The sequence below is a fragment of the Ornithorhynchus anatinus genome, chromosome 9, assembly GCF_004115215.2.
Source record: "Ornithorhynchus anatinus isolate Pmale09 chromosome 9, mOrnAna1.pri.v4, whole genome shotgun sequence".
NCBI lineage: Eukaryota > Metazoa > Chordata > Mammalia > Monotremata > Ornithorhynchidae > Ornithorhynchus > Ornithorhynchus anatinus.
In genome coordinates this window covers 59934903-59958764 of record NC_041736.1, presented here as the reverse complement: position 1 = coordinate 59958764, position 23862 = coordinate 59934903, and the positions used below count along the sequence as shown (strand labels likewise).

At 54.7% G+C, this 23862-nt stretch overlaps 1 protein-coding gene across 1 annotated transcript in view; it reads left to right on the top strand.

The window, feature by feature from the left end:
• Nucleotides 1–17381, top strand: part of MSH2 (mutS homolog 2) — a 30400-nt gene extending 13019 nt beyond the window's left edge. Inside the window, exons 7-16 of the mRNA XM_029072173.2 lie at nucleotides 4944–5143; nucleotides 6339–6448; nucleotides 8798–8921; nucleotides 10295–10445; nucleotides 11347–11444; nucleotides 12010–12255; nucleotides 12689–12893; nucleotides 13588–13835; nucleotides 15511–15686; nucleotides 17041–17381. Of these exons, the coding sequence (XP_028928006.1) occupies nucleotides 4944–5143; nucleotides 6339–6448; nucleotides 8798–8921; nucleotides 10295–10445; nucleotides 11347–11444; nucleotides 12010–12255; nucleotides 12689–12893; nucleotides 13588–13835; nucleotides 15511–15686; nucleotides 17041–17241 (1759 nt within the window). The 3' untranslated portion in view covers nucleotides 17242–17381. The remainder of the gene's footprint in view (nucleotides 1–4943; nucleotides 5144–6338; nucleotides 6449–8797; nucleotides 8922–10294; nucleotides 10446–11346; nucleotides 11445–12009; nucleotides 12256–12688; nucleotides 12894–13587; nucleotides 13836–15510; nucleotides 15687–17040) is intronic.
• Nucleotides 17382–23862: the final 6481 nt, after the last annotated feature.

Here is a 23862-nt window from a genome sequence, read left to right as displayed (position 1 = left end):
GGTTCTACCCACTGGGCCGTGCTGGTCGTCTTCCAGCCCCCCTCTACCTCTCCTCACGTGACTCTTCCGGGTAAACCGAGGGCCCCGGGTGGCGGGGCCGAGCTGATCGTGGACTGGTAGGACTCGTGCTGGGCCTCCTTCCTTTGGAAAGCAGGGGCACGAGAGAGAGAAGACAGGAGCAGAGTGGCCTAGTGGGCAGAGCCCAGGCCTAGGAGCCAGAAGGATCTGGGTTCTAATCCCGACCCCGCCGCCTGCCTGCTCAGTGACTTTGTTGCAAGTCGCTTCACTTCTCTGGGCCTCAGTCCCCTCATCTGGGAAATGGGGATGACGACTGTGAATCCCGGGCGGGACGTGGCCCGCGTCCACTCGGATGAGACGCGTGATCTCCCTGTCGTTCGGTGAGTCACGGTGATTGTGGTAACGATGACGATGGTAATCTGTTTAGCTTTTACTCTGTGCCAAGCACTGTACTAAGCGCTGGGTTCGTCAGGACCCATGCCGCTTGGGTCCGTCAGAGCCTTCCGGCACCCTTAGCTTTTCGCTCTATGCCCCTAATTGAAACGCCTCGTGATAATAATTAGAATAATAATAATTAAAGGCAATAATAATAAAGGTATTCGTCAAGCATCGACTCTGTGCCAAGCACCGTAGAAATCGCCGGGGTAATGACGAGATAATCAGGTCGGGCTCGGTCCCTCCCTCATCGGACTCAAAGTCTACGCGGGAGCGAGAAAAGGAATTTTACAGACGAGTAACCGAGGCTCCGTGAAGCGAAGCGACTTGTCTGAGGTCACCCAGCAGGCGGGTGGCGGAGCCGGGATGCGAACCCAGGTCTCCCGTCTCCCGGGCCTGTGCTCTTTCTAGGAAGAGTCAGGAGGATCCGGGTTCTAATCCCAGTTCTGCCACTTCACTGTGTGACCCTGGGCAGGTCACTTTACTTCTCTGGGCCTCAGTGCCCTCGTCTGTAAAACGGGGATGGAGACTGTGAGCCCCACGTGGGACAAGGGACTGTGCCCGACCTGACTGGGCTGTATCCACCCCAGCGCTCAGTGAAGTGATTGGCTCACAGTACGTGCTTAAGAAATACCACTGTTATCCAGCGCTTAGGACGGTGCTTGGCGCATAGTGAGCGCTTAAATGCCATCATCATCATCATTATTAGAGCAGCAGTCGTGTCTTCTGACAGTTCAAGCGCTCAGTACAGTACTCTGAGTCCTTTAGGTGCTCAGTTAATACCGTCGAACGACCGATCGATTTCTCCTGGCCCCTTCGTCAGCCTCAAATTAGCCCAGCGCACTTGGGTCATCACAAGGAGACAAGAGGTTCCCCAGGGGTGTCCCAGAAATTGCAGTTCGGGGCGTTCAGGGACAGGGTCAGGTGGTAGGAGATGGGGTTTAGCTGGATCCAGCTAAAGGAAACAGCGTGGTCTAGTGGAAAGAGCCCTGTCTTGGGTGCCAGAGGACCTGGGTTCTAATCCCAGCTCTGCCAGACAATAATAATAATTGTGGTATTGGTTAAGCGCCTACTATGTGCTTGGGTCGAGTCAAGGTAATCAGGTTGGACACAGTCGCCCCTCATGGAGCTCACAGGCTTGATCCCCATTTCACAGACGAGGCCACTGAGGCCCAGAGAAGTGAAGTGACTTGCCCGAGGTCACACAGCAGGCGAGTGGCAGAGCTGGGATTAGAACCCACAACCTCTGACGACCAGGCCCGGGCTCTTTCCGCTCGGCCACGCCGATGCTTGCTGCGTGACCTCGGGCAAGTCACTTCTCTGGGTCTCATCTGTCCTGTTCTCCTCCCTACTTGGACTGTGAGCCCCGTGTGGGACGGGGACTATGTCCAACCTAGTTAGCTGGAGCTACCCCAGTGTTTAGAACAGTGCCCGGCACATAGGAAGCGCGTAACAAATACCATAATAAAAAAAAACCCCGTATGCGACGTGCCCCAGTGAGTCATGCCAACGAGAGGGAGGGGTGTTATTTGCCTTCCCTCCCAACCACCTGAGCTCTTCAAAGCCCGGAAGTTTTGCTCACGTTGTACATCTGTGGCCTTCGGTAAATATTTATCGATGGTGACGACAACCCGGTGATACTCCTTAAATTGCTCCTGCACGAAGGACGGGACCACGCGGCAGATAAGGCAGAGAAGGGCTGACCGAGATTATCGGGCGATGGGGATGGGTGGGAAGGATCAAAGCAGAGACATTAAGATTTCAGATTGGGGAGAAGCGGGTGGAGGAGAGGAGGCTATTGAAGTCTTCAAATCCATGGAGGAGGAACAGGGGAATACTGAGTTGATTGTTCACCAAATCCCGAGTGATCGAGATAAAGGAGCGCTCGATAAATTCGGAGGGGACGGGTTTAAGTACACAGAGGGGCGAGCTCTTCTGGGGACCGGGGGGGTGGGAATTTAGTGAATTTGTTACGGATATTTAGGTCAAGAACAATCAGAGGGGAGAAAAAGAGAGGTCGTAGGGAGAGGCAGGGGCGTTGGGTGGTCCATATTGGGTCACTTAGAGGGGAGAGTCAGAGGGGGCGGATGATCTGTGCTGGGTCACTGCGGGAGAGTCGGGGTGGAGAGGGGCGAGTTGAGGTAGAGAGGGGGTCCACCTGTAACCGTGCGACCGGAACACGGGGCCTTGGAAGGGCCTATTAATTGAGCGCTAACTGCGTTGGGAGCACCGTCCTGAGCGCTCGGGAGAGGACAGTAGACCGATAGACGCGCTCCCGGCCCACAGCGAGCTTACGGTCCAGAGGGGGTGACGGCCATGAATTGATGGTGGCTCGAGGGACGTGTTGAGTCCGGTGACTGTGGGGACCGGCAGAGGGAGAGGCCTCAGGCCGTCTTACCCCAACCGGCTGGCCGGTCGCATCCTGCCCTTTGGTGACAGTAGGAGCGGCGTGGCCTAGTGGAAAGAGCGCAGGGCCGGGAGTCGGAAGGATCCGGGTTCTAGTCCCGGCTCTGCCACTCGCCCGTTGCGCGACTTTCGGCAAGTGGTGTAGCTTCCCCGTGCCTCGGTCGTCCGTCAAATGGAGATTAAGACCGCGAGCCCCATGTCGGACGGGGATTGGGTCCGACCCGATCAGCTGGGATCTAATCGCTTAGTACGGTGCCTGGCACATAGTAAGCGCTTAATAAATACCATTAAAAAAGGGGGGACGAGCACCGGCCAGTGCCTAATGGAGCCCCCTCAGCCCTAAGCCCCACTTTTCCTCATCTCCCGCTCCCTTCTGTGTCGCCCCGACTTGCTCTCTTGGCCTCTCCCCGGCTTTACAGCACTTTCGTATATATCTATAATTTTATTTACCGGTATTGATGTCTGTTCCCCCCCCCCCCCCCCGCCCGTGAGCTCGTCGTGGGCAGGGAATGTCACCGTTTATTGTACTTTCCCAAGCGCTTAGTACAGTACTCTGCCCACGGGAAGCGCTTAATAAATACGATCGAATGAACGAACGAAATAATTGTGGGTGTTCACGTCGCCATTTCGTATTCTCGTAAGATTGTGGGTTTCGACGACAGTGAACATAGGGACCTCAAAGCGGAAGCGTCTTCTCTGACTTGTAAAGTACTGAGGTGGTTTGACGGAGAGCCGACGTTTTTCCACTTGTTTTTGTTGGTTTGATGGTGTGTGGTAAGCGCTTGCTACGTGTCAAGCCCTGTTCTAAGCACTGGGGCAAGTACAAGTTTATCAGGTTGGACCCAGTCCCCGTCCCACATGAGGCTCACGGTCTAAGAAGAAGGGAGGAGGGTTCAAATCCCCATTTTACTGTTCCACGTGAACGTTTTGGTCAAAGTAGGATACTCGATTCTCCTGGAACATGGGGAATCAATAATAATTATGGTACTTAATAATAATAATTGTGGTATTTGTTAAGCGCTTACTATGTGCAAAGCACTGTTCTAAGCGCTCGGGGATACCAGGTGATCAGGTTGTCCCACGTGGGGCTCACAGTTTTTTTAATCCCCGTTTGACAGATGAGGTAACTGAGGCACAGAGAAGTTAAGTGACTTGCCCAAGGTCACACAGCTGACTAGAAGCAGAGCCGGGATTAGAACCCATGACCTCTGACTCCCAAGCCCGCGCTCTTTCCACTGAGCCACACTGCTTTGTGCGCCAAGCCCTGTTCTGAGCGCCGGGGGAGATACAAGTTCATCAAATTGGACACAGTCCGTGTCGCAGCTGGGGCTCGGATTCTCAATCCCCGTTTTCCAGATGAGACACAGAGAAGTGAAGTGAATTGCCCAGGGTCACACAGCAGACATGCGATGGAGCGGGGATTAGAACCCAGGACCTTCTGACTCTCAGGCCCGGGCTCTACCCGGGAACTCACACTGTGGTGTTCCCTTCCACATGTGGGACAGGGACTGCGTCCAACCTGCTTATCTTGTGTCTACCCCACTGCTTAGTACAGTGCCTGGCACGTAGTAAGCGCTTAACGAATCCTACAATCATTATTAGTATCTGAGGGGCATTTTAGGTTGGGGCCCCAGACGAGCCTCGCCAGCCTGCATTCTAATCCCGGCTCCGCCATTTGTCTGCTGGGTGAGCGTGAGAGAGTCGCTTCACATCTCTGTGCCTCAGTTACCTCCTCTGTAAAATGGGGATTAAGATCGTGAGCGCCACGTGGGAATGGATTGGGTCCCTACTCTGGTGCTTAGTATGGTGCCTGGCCTATGTGTGACCTTGGACAAGTCACTTCTCTGTGCCTCAGTTACCTCATCCCCATATAGAATGGGGATCGAGACTGGGAACGCCGCGTGAAAGAGGGGCTGCGTCCATCCCGATCCGCTGGTGCCTGGCTCGTAGTCGGCGCTTAGCAGACGCCACAACTGTTGTTATTGAGAAATAGGACCGACGGGTCGACGACCCGCCGGACCCCCCAGAAGCAGACTGACCTCGGCCCCGTCTCTCGGCCCCTCTCCCGTCCCACGCTTGTTCAGGCTGAATCTGGTGGAGGCTTTCGTCGAAGACGGGGAGCTGAGGCAGACGCTACAGGAAGACCTCCTCCGCCGGTTCCCGGATCTCAACCGGCTGGCCAAAAAGTTTCAGAGACAGGCGGCCAACCTGCAAGACTGCTACCGGATCTATCAGACCATCAATCAGTTGCCTGGTGTCATCCAGGCCCTGGAAAAGTATGAAGGTGAAGAAAAAAAATCCCCGTCATCCGGTCTGGCTCCACTCCCCACCCCCCAAATCCCGGCTCGATGGTATTTATTGGGCGCGTTCTGGGTGCGGATCACCGGACTCAGCCCTTGGGAGAGTGCAGTATAACAACAGACGGACGCCTTCCGGCCCGCAACGAGCGCGGTCAGTTAATGGTATTTATTGGCGTCTGCTGGGTGCGGAACACTGGACTGAACGCCTGGGAGAGGACGACGGAGTTGGTAGACGCGGGTCCCTGCCCGTAAGGAGCTTACAGTCTAGAGGGGAAGGCAGATATTCAAAGAAATGGCGGATGGGAATAGCAGAATTAAAGGGTATGAGTAAGCAGCGTGACTCGGTGGCAAGACCCCGGGCTTGGGAGTCAGAGATCGTGGGTTCTAGTCCCGGCTCCGCCGCCTATCAGCTGTGTGACTTTGGGCGAGTCACGTCGCTTCTCTGGCCCTCAGTTCCCTCATCTGTTAAATGGGGATGAAGACTGCGAGCCCCCCGTGGGACAACCTGATGACCTATCTGCCCCAGCGCTTAGAATAGTGCCTGGCACATAGTAAGCGCTTAATAAATACCATTATTATATGGACAGAGGTGCCGTGGGGCTGGGCGGGGGGCGGGGACTATCAAGCTCTAAAAAGGGACAGAACCGAGTACTCCTTGGGAACTAAAGACGACTTTCGCCCATCGACACCGTTTGAGCTGGACCTCAGGAGAGCAGGTGACCGTTTTTCCGAACACGGGGCTAGGCTTCATTTTAGCACAGTGCTCTGCGTACAGTAAGCGCTCGATAAATACGATTAAATGAGTGAATGGTGTTGGACACAGTCCCTGTCCCAACGAGGGGCTCTCGGTCTGAGTAGGAGGGAGACCAGGTAATCCCCATTTTACAAGTGAGGAAACCGGGGGGCAGAGAAACGAAGTGACTCGCCCAAGGTCACACAGCAGACGGGGCAGAGCCGGGATTAGAACCCACGACCTCTGACTCGCAAGCCCGTGCTCTTTCCACTAAGCCACGCTGCTTCTCGATGTACTCTTTCAACCGCTTAGTGCAGTGCTCTGCACACAGTAAGCGCTCAATAAATACAACCAGTTGGATGACTTATTGTGTTGCATGGGTAAAAAGAACTCGCCCTTCCCCACCCGCACCCCGCAATTTTGTGTTGTGGTTGTTATTCTTACAGGAGCACATCAGATGTTGCTGCTGGCAATCTTTGCCACGCCGCTGAGCGATCTCCGTTCCGATTTCTCCAAGTTTCAGGAAATGATCGAAACGACGCTAGACTTGAATCAGGTGGGCATCCGCGCTAAAACGCGGGACATCTTGGAACCGAGAACGTTTGCCGATCGATGGAGCGGTTGGGACCCTTGTGAAAAAGAAAAACTGCCCATTTATAATAGTTGTGGTATCGATTCAGTGCTCGCTGTGAGCCAAGCACTGTAATAAGCCCTCAGGTAAGTACGGGATCCCCCGGGACCCGTCCCACGCAGGGCTCAGATCCTTGATTTTTGTCGGAGTCCGTGGAAATGGTGTGAGGTGAAGAAAGGGGATTCTGCCTTCAGAGCTAAAGGAAATAAGAATAATTATGGTACTTGTTAAGCGCTCACTATGTGCCCAGCACTCTTCTAAGCTCTGGGATAGATCCAAGTTAATAACAAATACCATTAAGATGAGGGATTTAATACCTGTTCTCTCTCTTTGATCTGATTGCGTCCTATTCCGGTGGCTGGCACGGGGTTTGGAATGTAGTAAGTGCTTTACAGATGATCGATCAGTCGGTCAGTGGTATTTATTGAGCACTTACTGTGTGCAGAGCACAGTACCGAGCGCTCGGAAGAGTTCACGATTAGAGTTTTCATTTGTTTTTGTTCTTTTTTTTAATGGTAATTTCTTAAGCACGTACCCTGCCAGGCCAGTGCCACGCTAAGCGCTGGAGTAGATAAAAGTTAATCAGGTTGGACACGGTCCCGGTCCCACCTGGGGTTCGCGGAATGAATCCCTGTTTTACAGACGGGGTAACTGAGGCACAGAGAAGTGAAGTGAGGTGCCCGAGGTCTCACAGCAGACAAGTGGTGGAGCTAGGATTAGAACCCAGGGTGCTTCGGCCGCCCAGGCCCGGGCTCTATCCACCAGACCGCACCGTTTCTCGGGGTTGGTAGACCCGTTCCCTGCCCACGGAAGCTTGTTCTGGGCGGAGAATGAGTCTCCCATCTCCGTTTTATTGCACCTTCCCAACCTGTATCCCGCAGGAGGGAAGGACCCTCTTTCCCCCGGCGACTAAGCTGAACGAAAGGCAACTCCGGGTTTTAGTTGTGTGCTTGCCTGGGTGGTGTTTTTTCCAGGAAGCTTCTTATTTGCATGCCTCACCGTGTTTCAGTGTAACAGAACCCCCTTGGAAGAGCAGTGTCAAGTGCTCAGTACGGGGGCATTGCTTTCAGGAGGCACTCACTAATACCAATAATAATTAATAATAGTAATTGCGGTTTTGCGTAGGTGCTTTGTGCCAAGGCACAATTCTTGGCCCACTTAAGTGCTCAGTACAGGGCACTGCATTCAGGAGGCACTCAGTAATACTCAGAGTAATTAATAATAGTAATTGTGATTTTGTGTAGGTACTTTATGCCAGGGCATAATTCCTGGCCCATTTAAATGCTCAGTACAGGGCATTGCATTCAGGAGGCACTCAATAATATAATAATAGTAATTGTGGTTTTGTGTATGTATTTTATGCCAAGACACGATTCCTGGCCCATTTAAGTGCTCAGTACAGGGCATTGCATTCAGGAGGCACTCAATAATACTCCTAATGATTAATAATAACAATTGCGGTTTTGCGTAGGTACTTTATGCCAAGACACGATTCCTGGCCCACGTGGCGCTCGCAGTCTAAGTGGGAGCCGGGAAAGGAACAAGTATTTTTCCCTCATTTTACAGATGAGGAGACTGAAGCACAGAGAAGGGAAATGACTTGCCCAAGGCCACGCAGCGGGCGTGTGGCGGAGGTGGGATTAGAACCCAGGGCCTCCTGACTCGCGGCCTTTCCATCCTGCTTCTCGGGGGAAAAAAAAATGCCATCACTCCCACCTTCACGATCTGTCCCGGAAATTTGAATATCCCCGAAGCCTGCGAAATGTGTCTCACGCCTTTCTAAGTGCTTGTCGTCTTGTAAACTCTTGCCTCTCGGTTGGAGTCAACTCTCTGAGTTTTCCATAGGAAGATCTGTGCAAACAGGGCTCTGCGGTGGGGATTTAAAAAAAAAAATCACTTCGACGTCTGCTTTTTTAAATGGAGAAATCACAGCCCGGTTGGTTTGGAATCTGAGCTCTGAGCCTCCCCGGCCCCGCGATGGTTAAATAAATCGGTCCGTGTCGTTCGTACGGGTGTCTGTGACTCGGCCGCTTTCGACGCGGGGCTTGGTTCTCAAGTCCCTCTGACGAGCCGAGATGCGAAGTACCGTCAGACTCGGGAGCAGAACACATCTGTTAGGATCCTATACAATTGGGAATGAGCTGGGGATTGCTGATACTGAGTTGTGAAATAACCGGAGAAATGATCAGACCGGCTGAAGACACGTCTCAATGGGAGGTGGGATCCGTCCTTCTCCCCCCGCCCCTCTTTTAACCGTTCCCTTGGCCTTGGCAGGTGGAAAACCATGAATTCCTCGTCAAGGCCTCCTTTGATCCTAACCTGACGGAGCTGCGGGAGACGATGAACAGTTTGGAGGAGAAGATGCAGTCCGCCCTCGCCAGCGCCGCCCGCGAGCTAGGTGAGGCGACTCGGGGCCGACGGAACAGGCCGCTCCGCGTCTCCGAGGAAGCGGAGGGATGTGGATCGAGGAGGGTGGGCGGGAGGCAGTCGGGGGAGGCCGGAGCGGGCCCGGAGCCCCGGCACCGGGTCCGTCCCTCCATCCCTTGGAAGCCGGGGTCCGTCGGCTGCGGCCAGCCGGGCACCGCCCGCTTCCCTGCCGCCCGAAAGTTGAATCGATCGATCAGTGGTACTTGCGGAATGCTTGCTTCGTGCAGAGCACCGTGCCAGGCGGTTGGGAGAGGACGGTCCGGCGCAATTAGTGGACGCGTTCCCTTGCCCACAGCGAGCTTCCAGTCTAGAGGGGCAGCGGCGTGATTTGGTGGAAAAAGGCCGGGCTTGGCAGTCAGAGGATGCGGGTTCTGATCCCGGCTCCGCCACTCGTCCGCTGGGCAAACCACTGAACTTCTCCGCGCCTCACTTGCCTCGTTTGTAAAATGGGGATTAAGACCGTGAGCCCAGCTGGGATGACCCGATTACCTTGTATCTACCCCAGCGTTTAGAACGGTGCTTGGCTCATAGTGCGCGCTTAACAAATACCGTAATTATCGTTAGTATTATTATCACTCTGTGACCCGCGGTGTCTCTGTGCAAAAAGGTCTGCTGAGGTCTCTGGGAATCAATCGGTGGCATTTATTGAGCGCTTACTGTGTGCAGAGCACTTTACTAAGCTCTTGGGAGGGTGCCAAGTGGCAGGGAACATTCCCTGCCCACAAGGAGCTTACGGTCTAGAGGGGAAATCACTAAATCTACCCACTGAATCTCACGAAGTGAACCCCTTTCTGATGCCAGAGGGCTATTCTTGGGGTCTGTGGTTTGACTAAGAGAAGCAGCATGGCCTCGCGGATAGAGCCCCGGCCTGGGAGTCAGAAGGCCGTGGGTTCTAACCCTGGCTCCACCGTTTGTCTGCTGTGTGACCTTGGGCAAGTCAGTTCACTTCTCTGGGCCTCAGGTCCTTCATCTGTAAAATGGGCATGGAGACTGTGAGCCCCACGTGGGCCAGGGACTGTGTCCAACCAGATTGGTTTGTATCCACCCCACCGCTTAGCACAGTGCCTGGCATACGGGAAGGGCTTAACAAATACCACAGTTACCATTATTATTAATAAGGGAGAATTGAAAAATTCACAGAGAGTCCCCAGTCCTGATTTAAGCCAAATAAGAAGGCACCAGGGCCCACTTAAATTCTCCTCCTGCCCTCGAGCCGTTAGGCCTCGTGTAGGGTTGGGTGGCAACTGGTAGATGGGGCCCAGGTAGCCACGCCTGACTCGTCGTGCGGCTCGAGAATCTCTTCTCTCTCCCTTCCCCTCTGTCTCTCTCTCTTGTACCTCAAAGGGTTGGAAGCAGGAAAAAGCGTTAAACTGGAGTCCAACGCACAGATGGGGTTTTACTTCCGAGTGACCTGCAAGGAAGAAAAATCTCTCCGGAACAACAAGAAGTTTAACACGTTGGACATCCAGAAGAACGGCGTCAAATTCAACAACAGGTATGACGGTCTGTACTCATTCATTCATTCAGTCGTATTTATTGAACGCTTACTGTGTGCAGAGCCCTGTATTAAACGCTTAGCACTCATTTCACCAGCAGCGGCTCCCCCAGGAAGCCTTCCCAGCCGGACCTCTCGTCTCCCCACCCTGTTCTCCCTCCCACAGGGATGAAGTGGCGAGGAATACAAAGAGGTTAAGGCGATATAATAATAATGACGATGGTATTTGTTAAGGGCTTACTGTGTGTCAAGCACTGTTCTAAGCGCTGGGGTAGATACAAGGCGATCAGGTTGTCCCACGTGGGGCTCACGGGCTTCGTCCCCGTTTTACAGATGAGGTCACTGAGGCACAGAGAAGTGACTTGCCCAAAGTCACACAGACGAGGCGGAGCCGGGATTAGAACCCGTGACCGCCTGACTCCCAGGCCCGGGCTCTAGCCACTAGGCCATGCCGCTTCTCTAGTGTCTTTCTGAAGAAGTGAGTCCTAGCAGACGCAGAGCAGGGTATTGGACGGTGGGGTGAGGAGGAGGGGGCTCAGAGAGGGCACCGTTGAAAAGCTGCCGGCTGGAGGGGAACCATAACGATCCGAAACTAGAGCTCATCGGCGTCGGTGATATTTGCCGAGCGGCCCCTTTTATACGGACCGTTTTTTAAGCACACGGAAGAGTCTGCCGGGCCCAAAAGACACGTTCCTAAGCGTTTCGCCTACACCGTAATGATTCATTGCACCCTCCCGAGCTCTAGTGAGGTGTTCTGCACACGGTAAGCCCTCAATAAACCCGACGGAGCGTTACAGTCGAAGGGGAGGGAGAGGGACGGTCGGCAAAAAACGTGACGGTGACAAGTCTTTGCAACCCGAGATCTTCTGTGGGTTTTTTTTTTTTCCCCTTTCGTGTCCAGCAAACTGAGCTCCTTGAACGAAGAGTATACCAAAAGCAGAGAAGAGTACGAAGAAGCCCAGAATGCCATCGTTAAGGAAATTGTCAACATTTCTTCGGGTAAATAAGTTGCCGAGGGGCTCACGGTCATTCGCCTCGGGTCCTGGAGGTGCCAGAAGTCTCAGAAACGTGTCTCCTTAATAACAAATAATAAAATAGTCTGGTATCTGGTAAGCACTTACTACGTGCCGGACGCCGTACTGAGCACTGGGGTGGGTAGAAGCAAACCGTATCGTGATGGTGTCCGTTAAGCGCTTAATACGTTTAACGAGAAGCAGCGTGGCTCGGTGGAAGGAGCCCGGGCTTGGGAGTCAGAGGTCATGGGTTCGAATCCCGGCTGTGCCACTTGTCAGCTGTGTGACTGTGGGCGAGTCACCTGACTCCTCTGTGCCTCAGTTACCTCATCTGTAAAATGGGGATGAAGACTGTGAGCCTCATGTGGGACAACCCGATTACCCTGCGTCTACCCCAGCGCTTAGGACAGTGCTCTGCCCATAGTAAGCGCTTAATAAATACCAACATTATTATTACGCGCCGGGCTCCGAACCGGGCGTCGGGCTCGACGCAGGCGGGTCGAGGTCTCGTGGGCCGACGGTCTCTGTGGCGGGCGGGGACTCCCCACCAGGCTACGTGGAGCCCATGCAGGCCCTGAACGACGTCCTGGCCCAGCTGGACGCCATGGTCAGCTTCGCCCACGTGGCCACCAGCGCTCCCGTCCCCTACGTCCGCCCGACCATCCTGGACAAGGGCCACGGTCGGCTGGCGCTCAGGGGCTGCAGGCACGCCTGCGTCGAAGTCCAGGACGAGGTGGCCTTCATCCCCAACGACGTGGTCTTCGAGAGGGGCAGGCAGACGTTCCACATCGTGACAGGTGAGAAGGGCCTGGAGCCCGTCTGCCCGCCCTGCCGCGCTGCGGCCCCCCGGAAGGAGCAGCCTGGCTCTCGACGCCTGGCTCCTTGCTTCGTTTCGTCGTCCGTCTCCCCCTTCTAGACCGTGAGCCCGCTGTTGGGTAGGGATTGCCCCCATCTGTTGCCGAATGGGACTTTCCGAACGCTTACGCCAGTGCTGTGCACACAGGAAGCGCTCAGTAAATACGATTGCGTGAGTGGGAAGGACCCGGGTTCCGATCCCCGCTCCGCCCCGGCTCGGCCGTCTCCCGGGCCCGCGTTCCATCCGCTAGGCTCGCGCCGTGCGGCTTGGCTGGCGGGGAATTCGGGGCGCTGGGCGGAGAGCGCCGTCGCCGGGGGGGGGGGAGGACGTGACGGAGAGCGCCCCGGCTCCCCCCGACCCCCTCCTCTCCGCAGGCCCCAATATGGGAGGCAAGTCGACGTACATCCGGCAGACGGGCGTGGTGGTCCTCATGGCCCAGATCGGGTGCTTCGTCCCCTGCGAGGCCGCGGAGGTGTCCATCGTCGACCGCATCCTGGCCCGCGTCGGGGCCGGCGACAGTCAGCTCAAGGGCGTCTCGACCTTCATGGCGGAGATGTTGGAGACGGCCTCCATCCTCAGGTGACGTTCGTTCCGGTCGGGTGGGACCCAGTCCCCGTCCTCCCCCCGCCACCCCCGGGGCCCGCGGTCCAAGGGGGAGCGAGAACGGGCCTCCGGTCCCCATTTCACAGGGGGGGCGACCGAGACGTTAATTAGACGACCCTCCCGAGGAGCAGCGTGGCTTAGTGGCTAGACCCCGGGCCTGGCAGTCAGAAGAACCCGGGTTCTAATCCCGGCTCCTCCCCTTGTCTTCCGGGTGACCTGGAGCGAGTCGCTTCTCCGGGCCTCGGTTCCCTCATCTGGAAAGTGGGGATTGAGAGCGGAGCCCCATACGGGCCAGGGACGGTGTCCAACCTGCTCAACTTGTACCTACCCCGGTGCTCAGAACAGTGCTTGGCACCTAGTAAGCACTTAACGAGCACCGTCGTCATTATTACCGGGGAAGTGGCAGAGCCGGGATTAGAACCCATGGCTCCGGGCTCCTGCCCTTTCCCGGCTCGAGGGAGGGGCGGGTTCCGGCACGGAAAAATGGGCAGGGACCGTGTCCGTTTATTGTTGCCTCGTGCTCTCCCGAGCCCGTAGTACCGAGCGAGCGCTCAGTACGTCCGTTCGAATGAATGATACTGTCGAGCCGGCGAGAGGGGAGGTCGTCGGCTACGGTCAGCGGGGCCGACCCCGTCCGATGCCCCGGCGTGACGCGGCTCCTGTCGTTCAGGTCGGCCTCCCGGGACTCGCTGATCATCATCGACGAGTTGGGGCGGGGCACGTCGACCTACGACGGGTTCGGGCTGGCCTGGGCCATCTCCGAGTACATCGCCACCCGCGTCGGGGCCTTCTGCCTCTTCGCCACCCATTTCCACGAGCTGACGGCCCTGGCCGACCAGCTGCCCGCGGTCAACAACCTGCACGTCACGGCGCTCACCAGCAACGACACCCTGACGATGCTCTATCGCGTCAGGCCAGGTGAGGCCCGAGAGGCGGCGGCCGGCGGACGCCGATCCCGCCTCCCCAGGGCGGATGCCGAGCGCCGTAGCGAGCGCTTGTCGAGGTGCGGTAGAGTGGGCGCGGACCCCGCCCTCGAGGAGCTTCCCCGAAGCGACTTGCCCGTGGCCTCGCGGCGGGGGGCCGGAATTCGAACCCGGGTCCTCCGGCTCCCGGGCCCTCGCCTCTTCCGCCGGGCCGCGCTGCTTTTATTGGAAGAAGCTGTCCAGTGGAGCTTGGCTGCTGGGGAAGTTGGCTAGATAAGCGTGGCTCAACGGAAGGAGCCCGGGCTTGGGAGTCTGAGGTCATGGGTTCCAATCCCGGCTCAGCCGCTTGTCAGCTGTGGGATTCTGGGCGAGTCTCGTCACTTCTCTGTGCCTCAGGTACCTCATCTGTAAAATGGGGATAAAGACTGGGAGCCCCACGGGGGACAACCTGATGACCTCGTCCCCTCCCCAGCGCTTAGAACAGTGCTTCGCACATAGTAAGCGCTTAACGGATACCATCATTATTATTATTATTAGCAGGACCTTGCCATTTTCTAATTCACTATTTCCTAGCCCGGGTCCCACCATATTGGATTTCTACCCTGCATGGCCCTCGGGCTGCCTCGGTGCCCCGACTGATTAGTGAATTCAGTGCCAGTGCTTACTACAGTGCTCTGCACACGGTAAGCGCTAGTGCTGGGCGCTTAACAAATTCCATAATGGTTAATAAATACAATTGAATGAATTCAAATTAGATGGAGAGTAAGTCACCACCGATCTCTCAATCTCCCTCTCATGGGTGTTGTGGGATTATGGACCTCGACTTGAAAGTTCCCTCTGAAGATGGTCTTGTGGATCTCGAAGCACCTCGTAGGCGATTTTAAACGAGTATTTTTTTTTTGACCTACACTGGTAAAAAAATATATATATATATATGAAATTGGTACGGGATTGATCCCCATCTCGGTATTTGGCGTTTACCCCAACTAACCCCTTGGCACAGGGTTTCCACAAAGAGTTAGGTACAATAGTTGAGAAGCAGCATGGCCTCGCGGATGGAGCACGGGCCTGGGAGCCCGAAGGTCATGGGTTCTAATCCCGGCTCCGCCGTTTGTCTCCTCTGTGTGACCTTAGGCGAGTCACTTCTGTGTGCCGCGGTTCCCTCATCTGTAAAATGCGGGGGATTAAAACTGCGAGCCCGATGTGGACAGGGATTGTGTCTATACCTATTTGTATTCCCCCTCGCAGCACTTAGTACAGTGCCTGGCGCATAGTAAGTGCTCAACAGATCACGGTCATTATTAATTTTTAAATCAGTACCCCAGCTGCAGTAAATGACAGATCCCAAACTATGAATCTCCTGAGCGCGCTAGTAAGACTGTGAGCCCCATGTGGGACGGGGACCGTGTCCAATCTGATGAAATTGTATCCACCCCAGGGCTTAGAACAGCGCTTAACACATAGGAAGCGCTTAACGGATACCATCAGCAGCAGCAGCAGCATCGCTCGTACGTCCCTCTTTCTTGCTATGCTAAGCTCCGTTTGCCAAGCGTCGCCTTGACCTTCTTGTCAGTTTCCCCATCCGAGGAGGAGAGAGGGAATTTTCTCTCGCCTTTCTTACCCCTTTCACGCCCCGTCTCCCTCGGTTTCCCCCGCCCTCTGTCCCTTAGGGGTGTGCGACCAGAGTTTCGGGATTCACGTAGCGGAGCTGGCCAGCTTCCCCAAGCACGTGATCGAGAGCGCCAAGGAGAAAGCCCTGGAGCTGGAGGAATTCCAGAACATCGGAAAACCGCGGGAGTCGGATGAATCCGAGCCCGCCGCCAAGAGATGCTACCGGGAGAGAGAGGTGGGTCGGTCTGGGGCCGGGCGGAAACGAAGGTGAGGCGATCCTCCGCCCCTTCCCCGGTGCCATCCTGGGAAAAGCGCTCCCAATGCGGGATTTCACGTTCCTCCTTGGGAATGCTTGGCTTCCCCGGGTCCGTAATACGAACCCGATTTGCTTGTGTCCACCCCAGCGCTCGGTAGAGTGCCCGACGCGTAGCAAGCGCCTAACAGATACCGTAACTATTATTATTACAAACAAGGAAACCATGGAGAATGCACCTATGGGGACTCGTACACGGGGCTCGGGTTGGTTTTGGAAAAATATCAGTGAGCAGTTGGGCCTCCAACTCCTCAGGATTTAATTAATAGCGGACATTAGCTGGCTTCACCATCACGGGGTTCGTCCCCTTTGTCTTGGGGAAGGGCAGAGTTCCTCAGAGTGTAGGCCCGGGGGGACCTGGGGAGCGAGAGCGAGGGTCACCTGGACAAGAGATCTCTCTCTGGTCCTGGATCGTTCGGCCGTTTGGGTCGTGAGTAGCTTCATTTTGTGCGAGCCTCGGTTTTCCCTTCCGTGAAATGGACCTAAAGCCACCTTGCCCCCCAACTCCCCGCCATCCGGGAGGAGTTGGAGACAAGAGCGCGGCCAGAGCACGTTTAGGAAACGGGGCTCTGTGTTGGCGCTTCCGGCGAGCCCGGGGCTGGCGGACGGCGATATGTTATGTCCCGTAATGTTTCGCAGCGGCGGAGAGCTGAGCTGTCTCTGGTCGCCGCCCCTCGAGTCTGGATTTTGGGCCTCTGCCGGGCTGCAGGGAGAGCTTGGGCACGGCAAAAGGCTCCCTCCCCCACCACCTGGGCATCACTTTACAGATGTTACGGGCAAAGGCGCTCCCTCGGGGGCATCGGGACGTGCTCCCGGGGGCCGGAGACTCGGTCCGCTCGCTCCCTAGTTTTATCGTCCTCTCCCGAGCGCCTAGTACAGTGTTCTGCACACAGTAAGCCCTCAACAGATACCACCGAGTGACCACTGCGGACGTGGCGCTCCGACTGTATTTCCCCTGGCCGGGCCCCGGACAGCCGCTCATTCCCAGCTCCCTCGTCGCCGCCGGAAGCGGTTCCGACATCCGCGTCTGTGGCTTCTACCCAGTCGAGGCCCCCCCGAGGAGGTCGGCGCCCTCCTCCCGCCCTCCGCGGTGGCTTAGCCCCGGGAACGTGCTTGCTCTGGGTCGGATGTGGCCGTTTGTCAGCGATCTCGTCTTCCCGCTCTGTTTTGGGGGGGGGGGGGGGGGGGGGCGGGGCGACATTTCATCCGACTCGGGGTCCGCGTTGCGGGAGGGGCGGCTTTCAAAGAGGGCCCTCCTCCGCCGCGTGTGTTTCAGCAAGGCGAAAAGATCATCCAGGACTTGCTGTCCAAGGTGAAGGCGTTGCCCTTCCCGGAGATGTCCGAGGAGGACATCCGCACCAAGCTGAAGCAGCTGAAAGCCCAGGTGGTAGCCCAGAACAACGGCTTCGTCAACGAAATCATCGCCCGCGTCAAGGTGTCTTCCGAGACCCGCCTCCCCAGAGCCCCGGCCCCGTAGCGGCCGTCGTCTTCCCGAGTCACGGGGCGATCCGCGCTTCACCCCGCCTTTTATCGTTCTGTACATAGCGACCTCCTTGCCCGTCGGCCGGAAGGCAACACTCCCCCCGACCCAGAGTAATAAAAAGTGGTTCACGGAAACGCCGCCCCGACGGTTCTTGGGGAGAAACAACAGAGCGGAGAGCGTGAAGGAAGCGGCGCCCGTGGCCTAGCGGGAAGAGCCCGGGCCTGGGTGTCAGAGGACGTGCGTTCAGATCCCGGCTCCGACGCTTCTCTGCTCTGTGACTTCGGGCGAGTCACCTCACTTCCCTGGGCCCAGGTTTCCTCCTCTGTAAGACGGGGCTTCGATACTTGTCGTCCCTCCAACTTAGATTGTGAACGCCACGCGGGACGGGGACCGCGTCCCGCCCTGTGCCAGCACTTAGAAAAATCGATGGTATTTATTGAGCGCTTTCTGTGTGCAGGGCACTGTACTAAGCGCTTGAGAGAGAGAGCGCCGTGTAACAGGGTTGGTAGACGTGTTCCCTGCCCACGGCGAGCTTACCCGTCTAGAGGGGGAGACGGACATTAATAGGAATTACAGCATAAGTGCTGTGGGGCGTCGTAACGGGTGGAAAAAAAGGAACAAATGGAGGTGCGTGGGCGACGCAGAAGGGCCGGGAAAAGGAGGGCTCAGCCAGGGAAGGCTTCTCGGAGGAGATGTGCCTTCCATAAGGCTGTGAAGGCGGGGAGAGCGGTGGTCTGTCGGATACGAAGGTGGAGGGCGTCCCGGGCCAGAGGAAGGACGTGGGCATGGGGTCGGTGGCGAGGGGGACGGGATGGAGGTGCAGGGAGTAGGTCGGTGTTAGAGGAGCGCAGTGTGCGGGCTGGGTTGGAGTAGGAAAGCAGCGAGGTGAGGGAGGGGGCAGGCGGATTTGAGTACTAGAGAAGGAGCGTGGCCCGGAAAGAGCCCGGACTTGGGAGTCAGAGATCATGGGTTCGAATCCCGGCTCTGCCACTTGGCAGCCGTGTGACTGTGGGCAAGTCACTTCTCTGTGCCTCAGTGACCTCATCTGGAAAATGGGGATTAACCGTGAGCCCCACGTGGGACAACCTGATGACCCTGGATCACCCCCAGCGCTTAGAACAGTGCTCGGCACATGGTAAGCGCTTAACAAATACCAACATTATTATTATTAGAGAAGCATCATGGGTCAGTGGAAAGAGCCCGGGCTTGGGAGTCAGAGGTTGTGGGTTCTAATCCCGGCTCCGCCACTTACCAGCTGTGTGACTTTGGGCAAGTCACTTCACTTCTCCGCGCCTCAGTTCCCCCTCCTGATAAATGGGGATGAAGACGGTGAGCCCCACGTAGGACAACCTGATGACCTTGTATCTCCCCCGTGCTTAGAACAGTGCTTGGCACAGAGTAAAGTGCTTAACAAATACCAACATTATTGTTATTATTAGAACTCTCCACCGGTGATGAACAAATGCCCTAGATCATTGTTCTGTCTGTCGAGGCTTACCAAATGCCATTATTATTGTTATTAATAATAATAATGTTGGTATTTTTTAAGCATTTACTATGTGCAGAGCACTGTTCTAAGCCCAGGGGGAGATACAGGGTCATCAGGTTAGCCCCACGTGAGGCTCACGGTCTTAATCCCCATTTTACAGATGAGGTCACTGAGGCCCAGAGAAGTGAAGTGACTTGCCCACAGTCACACAACTGACAAGTGGCATTATTAGTACTATTAGTATCAATAATAATTGATAATAATAATTGATGATAATAAGAGAAGCAGCGTGGCTCAGTGGAAAGAGCATGGGCTTTGGAGTCAGAGGTCATGAGTTCGAATTCCAGCTCTGCCACTTGTCAGCTGTGTGACTGTGGGCAAGTCACTTGACTTCTCTGGGCCTCAGTTCCCTCAACTGTAAAATGGGGATTAAGACTGTGAGCCCCACGTGGGACAACCTGATTCCCCTGTGTCTACCCCAGCGCTTAGAACAGTGCTCTGCACATAGTAAGCGCTTAACAAATACCAACATTATTATTATTATTAATGCCATTTTTTAGACCGTGAGCCCATTGTTGGGCAGGGATTGTTTCTATCTGTTACCAAATTGTGCATTCCAAGCGCTTAGTCCAGTGCTCTGCACACAGTAAGCGCTCAATAAATAGGATTGAATGAATGCAGGGAGGTGGGCAGTGTAGGTGCCCTCTGGTGGCCACAGTGTTGTGGGCACGGGAGGGTGGGGGGCGCCCTCTGGTGGCCACAGTGTTGGAGGCACGGGGTGGTGGGGGCACGGGAGGGTGGGTGGCGCCCTCTGGTGGCCACAGTGTTGGGGCGCGGGACGCTGGGGCGCCCTCTGGTGGCCACAGCCCCTCACTGCCGCCTTCGCACGTGTGGAGACCGCCAAGCCTCGTTCAATCAATAGTAATAATTGTGTTTGTTATTAATAATAATAATAATGTTGTTGGTATTTGTTAAGCGCTTACTATGTGCAGAGCACCGTTCTAAGCGCTGGGGTTGACACAGGGGAATCAGGTTGTCCCACGTGGGGCTCACAGTCTTCATCCCCATTTTACAGCTGAGGGAACTGAAGCACAGAGAAGTTAAGTGACTCGACCACAGTCACACAGCTGACAAGTGGCAGAGACGGGATTCGAACCCATGACCTCTGACTCCAAAGCCCGTGCTCTCTCCACTGAGCCACACTGCTTCTCCGCTTGCTATGTGCCAAGCACCATCCTAAGCGCTGGGGGAGACACAAGGTCCCCAGGTTGTCCCACACGAAGCTCACAGTCTTCATCCCCATTTTACAGAGGAGGGAACTGAGGCCCAGTGAAGTGATTTGCCCCAAGTCATACAGCTGACAAGTGGCGGAGGCGGGATTAGAAGAAGCAGCGTGGAGTGGAGAAGCAGCGTGGCTCAGTGGAAGGAGCACGGGCTTTGGAGTCAGGGCTCATGAGTTCGAATCCTGCCACTTGTCGGCTGTGTGACTGTGGGTGAGTCACTTAACTTCTCTGTGCCTCATTTCCCTCATCTGTAAAATGGGGATTAAGACTGTGAGCCCCACGTGGGACAACCTGATTCCCCTATGTCTACCCCAGCGCTTAGAACAGTGCTCGGCACATAGTAAGCGCTTAACAAATACCAACATTATTATTATTATTATTATTATTATTATTAGAACTCACGACCTCTGACTCCCAACCCCGGGCTCTTTGTACTGAGCCACGCCGCTTCTCATCAATCAATCAATCGTATTTATTGAGGGCATACGTGGGGCAGAGCAACCCCACAACACTTACATACATAGCCATAATTTATTAACATAAAAGTCTATTTCCCCCTCTAGACTGTAAGCCTGTTGTGGGCAGGGAATGTATCTTCTATATCATTATATTGTACTCTCTCCCAAGCACTTAACAGTGCTCTGCATTTCTGACCAATGGATCGACTGATCGACTCACAGTAAGCACTTTAGAAATACCATTAAAAAAAGTCTAGTGACTTGATGGTGTACTGGATTGATCATAGGTCTGGGAGTCAGAAGGTCGTGTGTTCTAATTCCGGCTCCGCCACTTGCCTGCTGTGTAACTCTCTGAACCTGTCACTTGACCTGTGAAATAAGAATAATAATAATAATGTTGGTCTTCGTTCAGCGCTTACCATGTGCAGAGCACTGTTCTAAGCGCTGGGGTAGACACAGGGGAATCAGATTGTCCCACACGAGGCTCACAGTCTTCATCCCCATTTTACGGATGAGGGAACTGAGGCACGGAGAAGTGAAGTGGCTTGCCCACAGTCACACGGCTGACAAGTGGCGAAGCTGGGATTCGAACCCACGACCTCTGACTCCCAAACCCGGGCTCTTTCCACTGAGCCACGCTGCTTCTCAATCCCCTGAAATGGGGATTGAGACTGTGAGCCCCACCTGGGACAGGGACTGTGTCCAACCCCATTTGCTTGTATTCACCCCACCGCTTAGAACAGTGCTTGGCACATGGCAAATAAGTGTTTAACAAATACTACAATTTTATGATGATGATGATGATGATGTGTGATAGGAGGGGATAAGGGTGTTTATTATGAGCACTCTGAAGACGTGACCCCTCAACATCTTGAAGCTCTGGGGCTAGGAGCAAATCATATATATATTGGTATGTATATGAGTGTCTAAATGCGTGTTTAAAATGATAATTAGGGTTTCAATAAGTGCTCATTATGTGGTAAGTACTGCTAAGATAAGCAGTTAAAACACAGCCTCCCATAAAGGCTATTTTCCAGATGAGGAAACAGAAGCCCATAGAGGGTAAGGGACTTGCCCAAGGTCACACAGCAGGCCAGTGGCCCAACTGAACCTAGAACTCAGGTCTCTTGACTCCCAGACCTGGACCCTTAACCCTAGGTCACTGACAGACACACAGGCAGATAGGGCCTGGGTTCTAATCCTGGCTCCTCCACTTGTCTGCTGTGTGAACTTGGCCAAACCACTTCCCTTCTCTGGGCCTCAGTTCCCTCATCTGTAAAATGGGGATTGAGACTGTGAGCCCCATATAGGGCAGGGACTGTGTCTAACCTGACTGCTTCTACCTCAGTGCTTGGCACATAGTAGGCCCTTAGAGAAGCAGCGTGGCTCAGTGGAAAGAGCACAGGCTTGGGAGTCAGAGGTCATGAGTTCGAATCCCGGCTCTGCCACTCGTCAGCTGTGTGACTGTGGGCAAGTCACTTCACTTCTCTGTGCCTCAGTTACCTCATCTGTCCAATGGGGATTAACTGTGAGCCTCACGTGGGACGACCTGATGACCCTGTATCTAACCCAGCGCTTAGAACAGTGCTCGGCACAGAGTAAGCGCTTAACAAATACCAACATTATTATTAACAAGTACCATAATAATAATATTCTAATCCCAGCTCTGCCAATTTTAAATGGTATTTGTTAATAATAATAATAATAATAATAGCAGCATTTGTTAATCGCTTCCTATATGCCAGGCACAACCAAATGAGTTTGGACACAGTCCCTGTCCCACGTGGGGCTCACGGTCTTAATCCCCATTTCACAGATGAGGAAACTGAGGCACAGAGAAGTGAAGTGATTCGCCCAAGCCCGCACGGGAGGCAAGTGGCAGAGCTAGGATTAGAACCCAGGGCCTTTTAACTCCCAGGCTGAGGCTCTAGCCACTATACCACGCTGGGTTTACAGGGTGCCAGGCACTTTTCTAAGCACTCGCTTCACTTCCCCGGGCCTCAGTAACCTCAGCGTTTAGAACAGTGCTTGGCACCTAGTAAGTGCTTGACAAATGCCATCATTATTATTAATCTCATCTATAAAATGGGGATTGAAAATGTCAGACCCACGTGGGACCTGGACGATGGGGTGGGCATCCAGTCACAGCTTAAGAAAAACCATTAGGAACAAGGTGCGGCAATAATAATAATAATAATAATGTTGGTATTTGTTAAGCGCTTACTCTGTGCAGAGCACTGTTCTAAGCGCTGGGGGAGACATAGGGGAATCAGGTTGTCCCACGTGGGGCTCACAGTCTTTATCCCCATTTTACAGATGAGGGAACTGAGGCACAGAGAAGTGAAGTGACTTGCCCACAGTCACACAACTGACAAGTGGCAGAGCCTGGATTCGAACCCATGACCTCTGACTCCAAAGCCCGCGCTCTTTCCACTGAGCCACGCTGCAGGGGTACAATGACAAGCAGCGTGGCTCAGTGGAAAGAGCCCGGGCTTGGGAGTCAGAAGTCGTGGGTTCTAATCCCGCCTCCGCCACTTGTCTGCCGTGTGACTTTGGGCAAGTCACTTCACTTCTTTCTCCCTCAGTGTCCTCATCTGTAAAAGGGGAATGAGGACTGTGAGCCCCACGGGGGACCACCTGATGACCTTGTATCCCACCCCCCACCAAGCACTTAGAACAGTGCTTGGCACATAGTAAGCGCTTAACAATACCATCATTATTATTATTAAAATGGGGATGAAGCCTGTGAGCCCCACGTGGGGCCACCTGTTGACCTTCTATGCCCCCCCCGCAGCGCTTAGGACAGTGCTTTGTGCATAGTAAGACAAGCAGCGTGACTCAGTGGAAAGAGTCGGAGGTCATGGGTTCGAATCCCCGCTCTGCCACTTGGCAGCTGTGTGACTGTGGGCCAGTCACTTCACTTATCTGTGTCTCAGTTACCCCATCTGTCAAATGGAGATGAAGACCGTGAGCCTCACGTGGGACAACCCGATTCCCCTGTATCTCCCCCAGCGCTTAGAACAGTGCTCTGCGCATAGTAAGCGCTTAAATACCAACGTTATTATTATTATTATGGGGATGAAGACTGTGAGCCTCATGGGGGACCACCTGATGACCCTGTATCTCCCCCAGCGCTTAGAACAGTGCTCTGCATAGAGTAAGCGCTTAACAAATACCGTCATCATCATCATCATTACAGTAAGCGTTTAAATACCATCATCATCATCATCATGATTATTATTAATAATAATAACGTGGCTCAGTGGAAGGAGCCCGGGCTTGGGAGTCAGAGTTCACGGGTTCGAATCCCGCCTCTGCCGCGTGTCAGCCGGGTGACCGTGGGCCAGTCGCTTCGCTTCTCTGGGCCTCAGTTCCCTCATCTGTC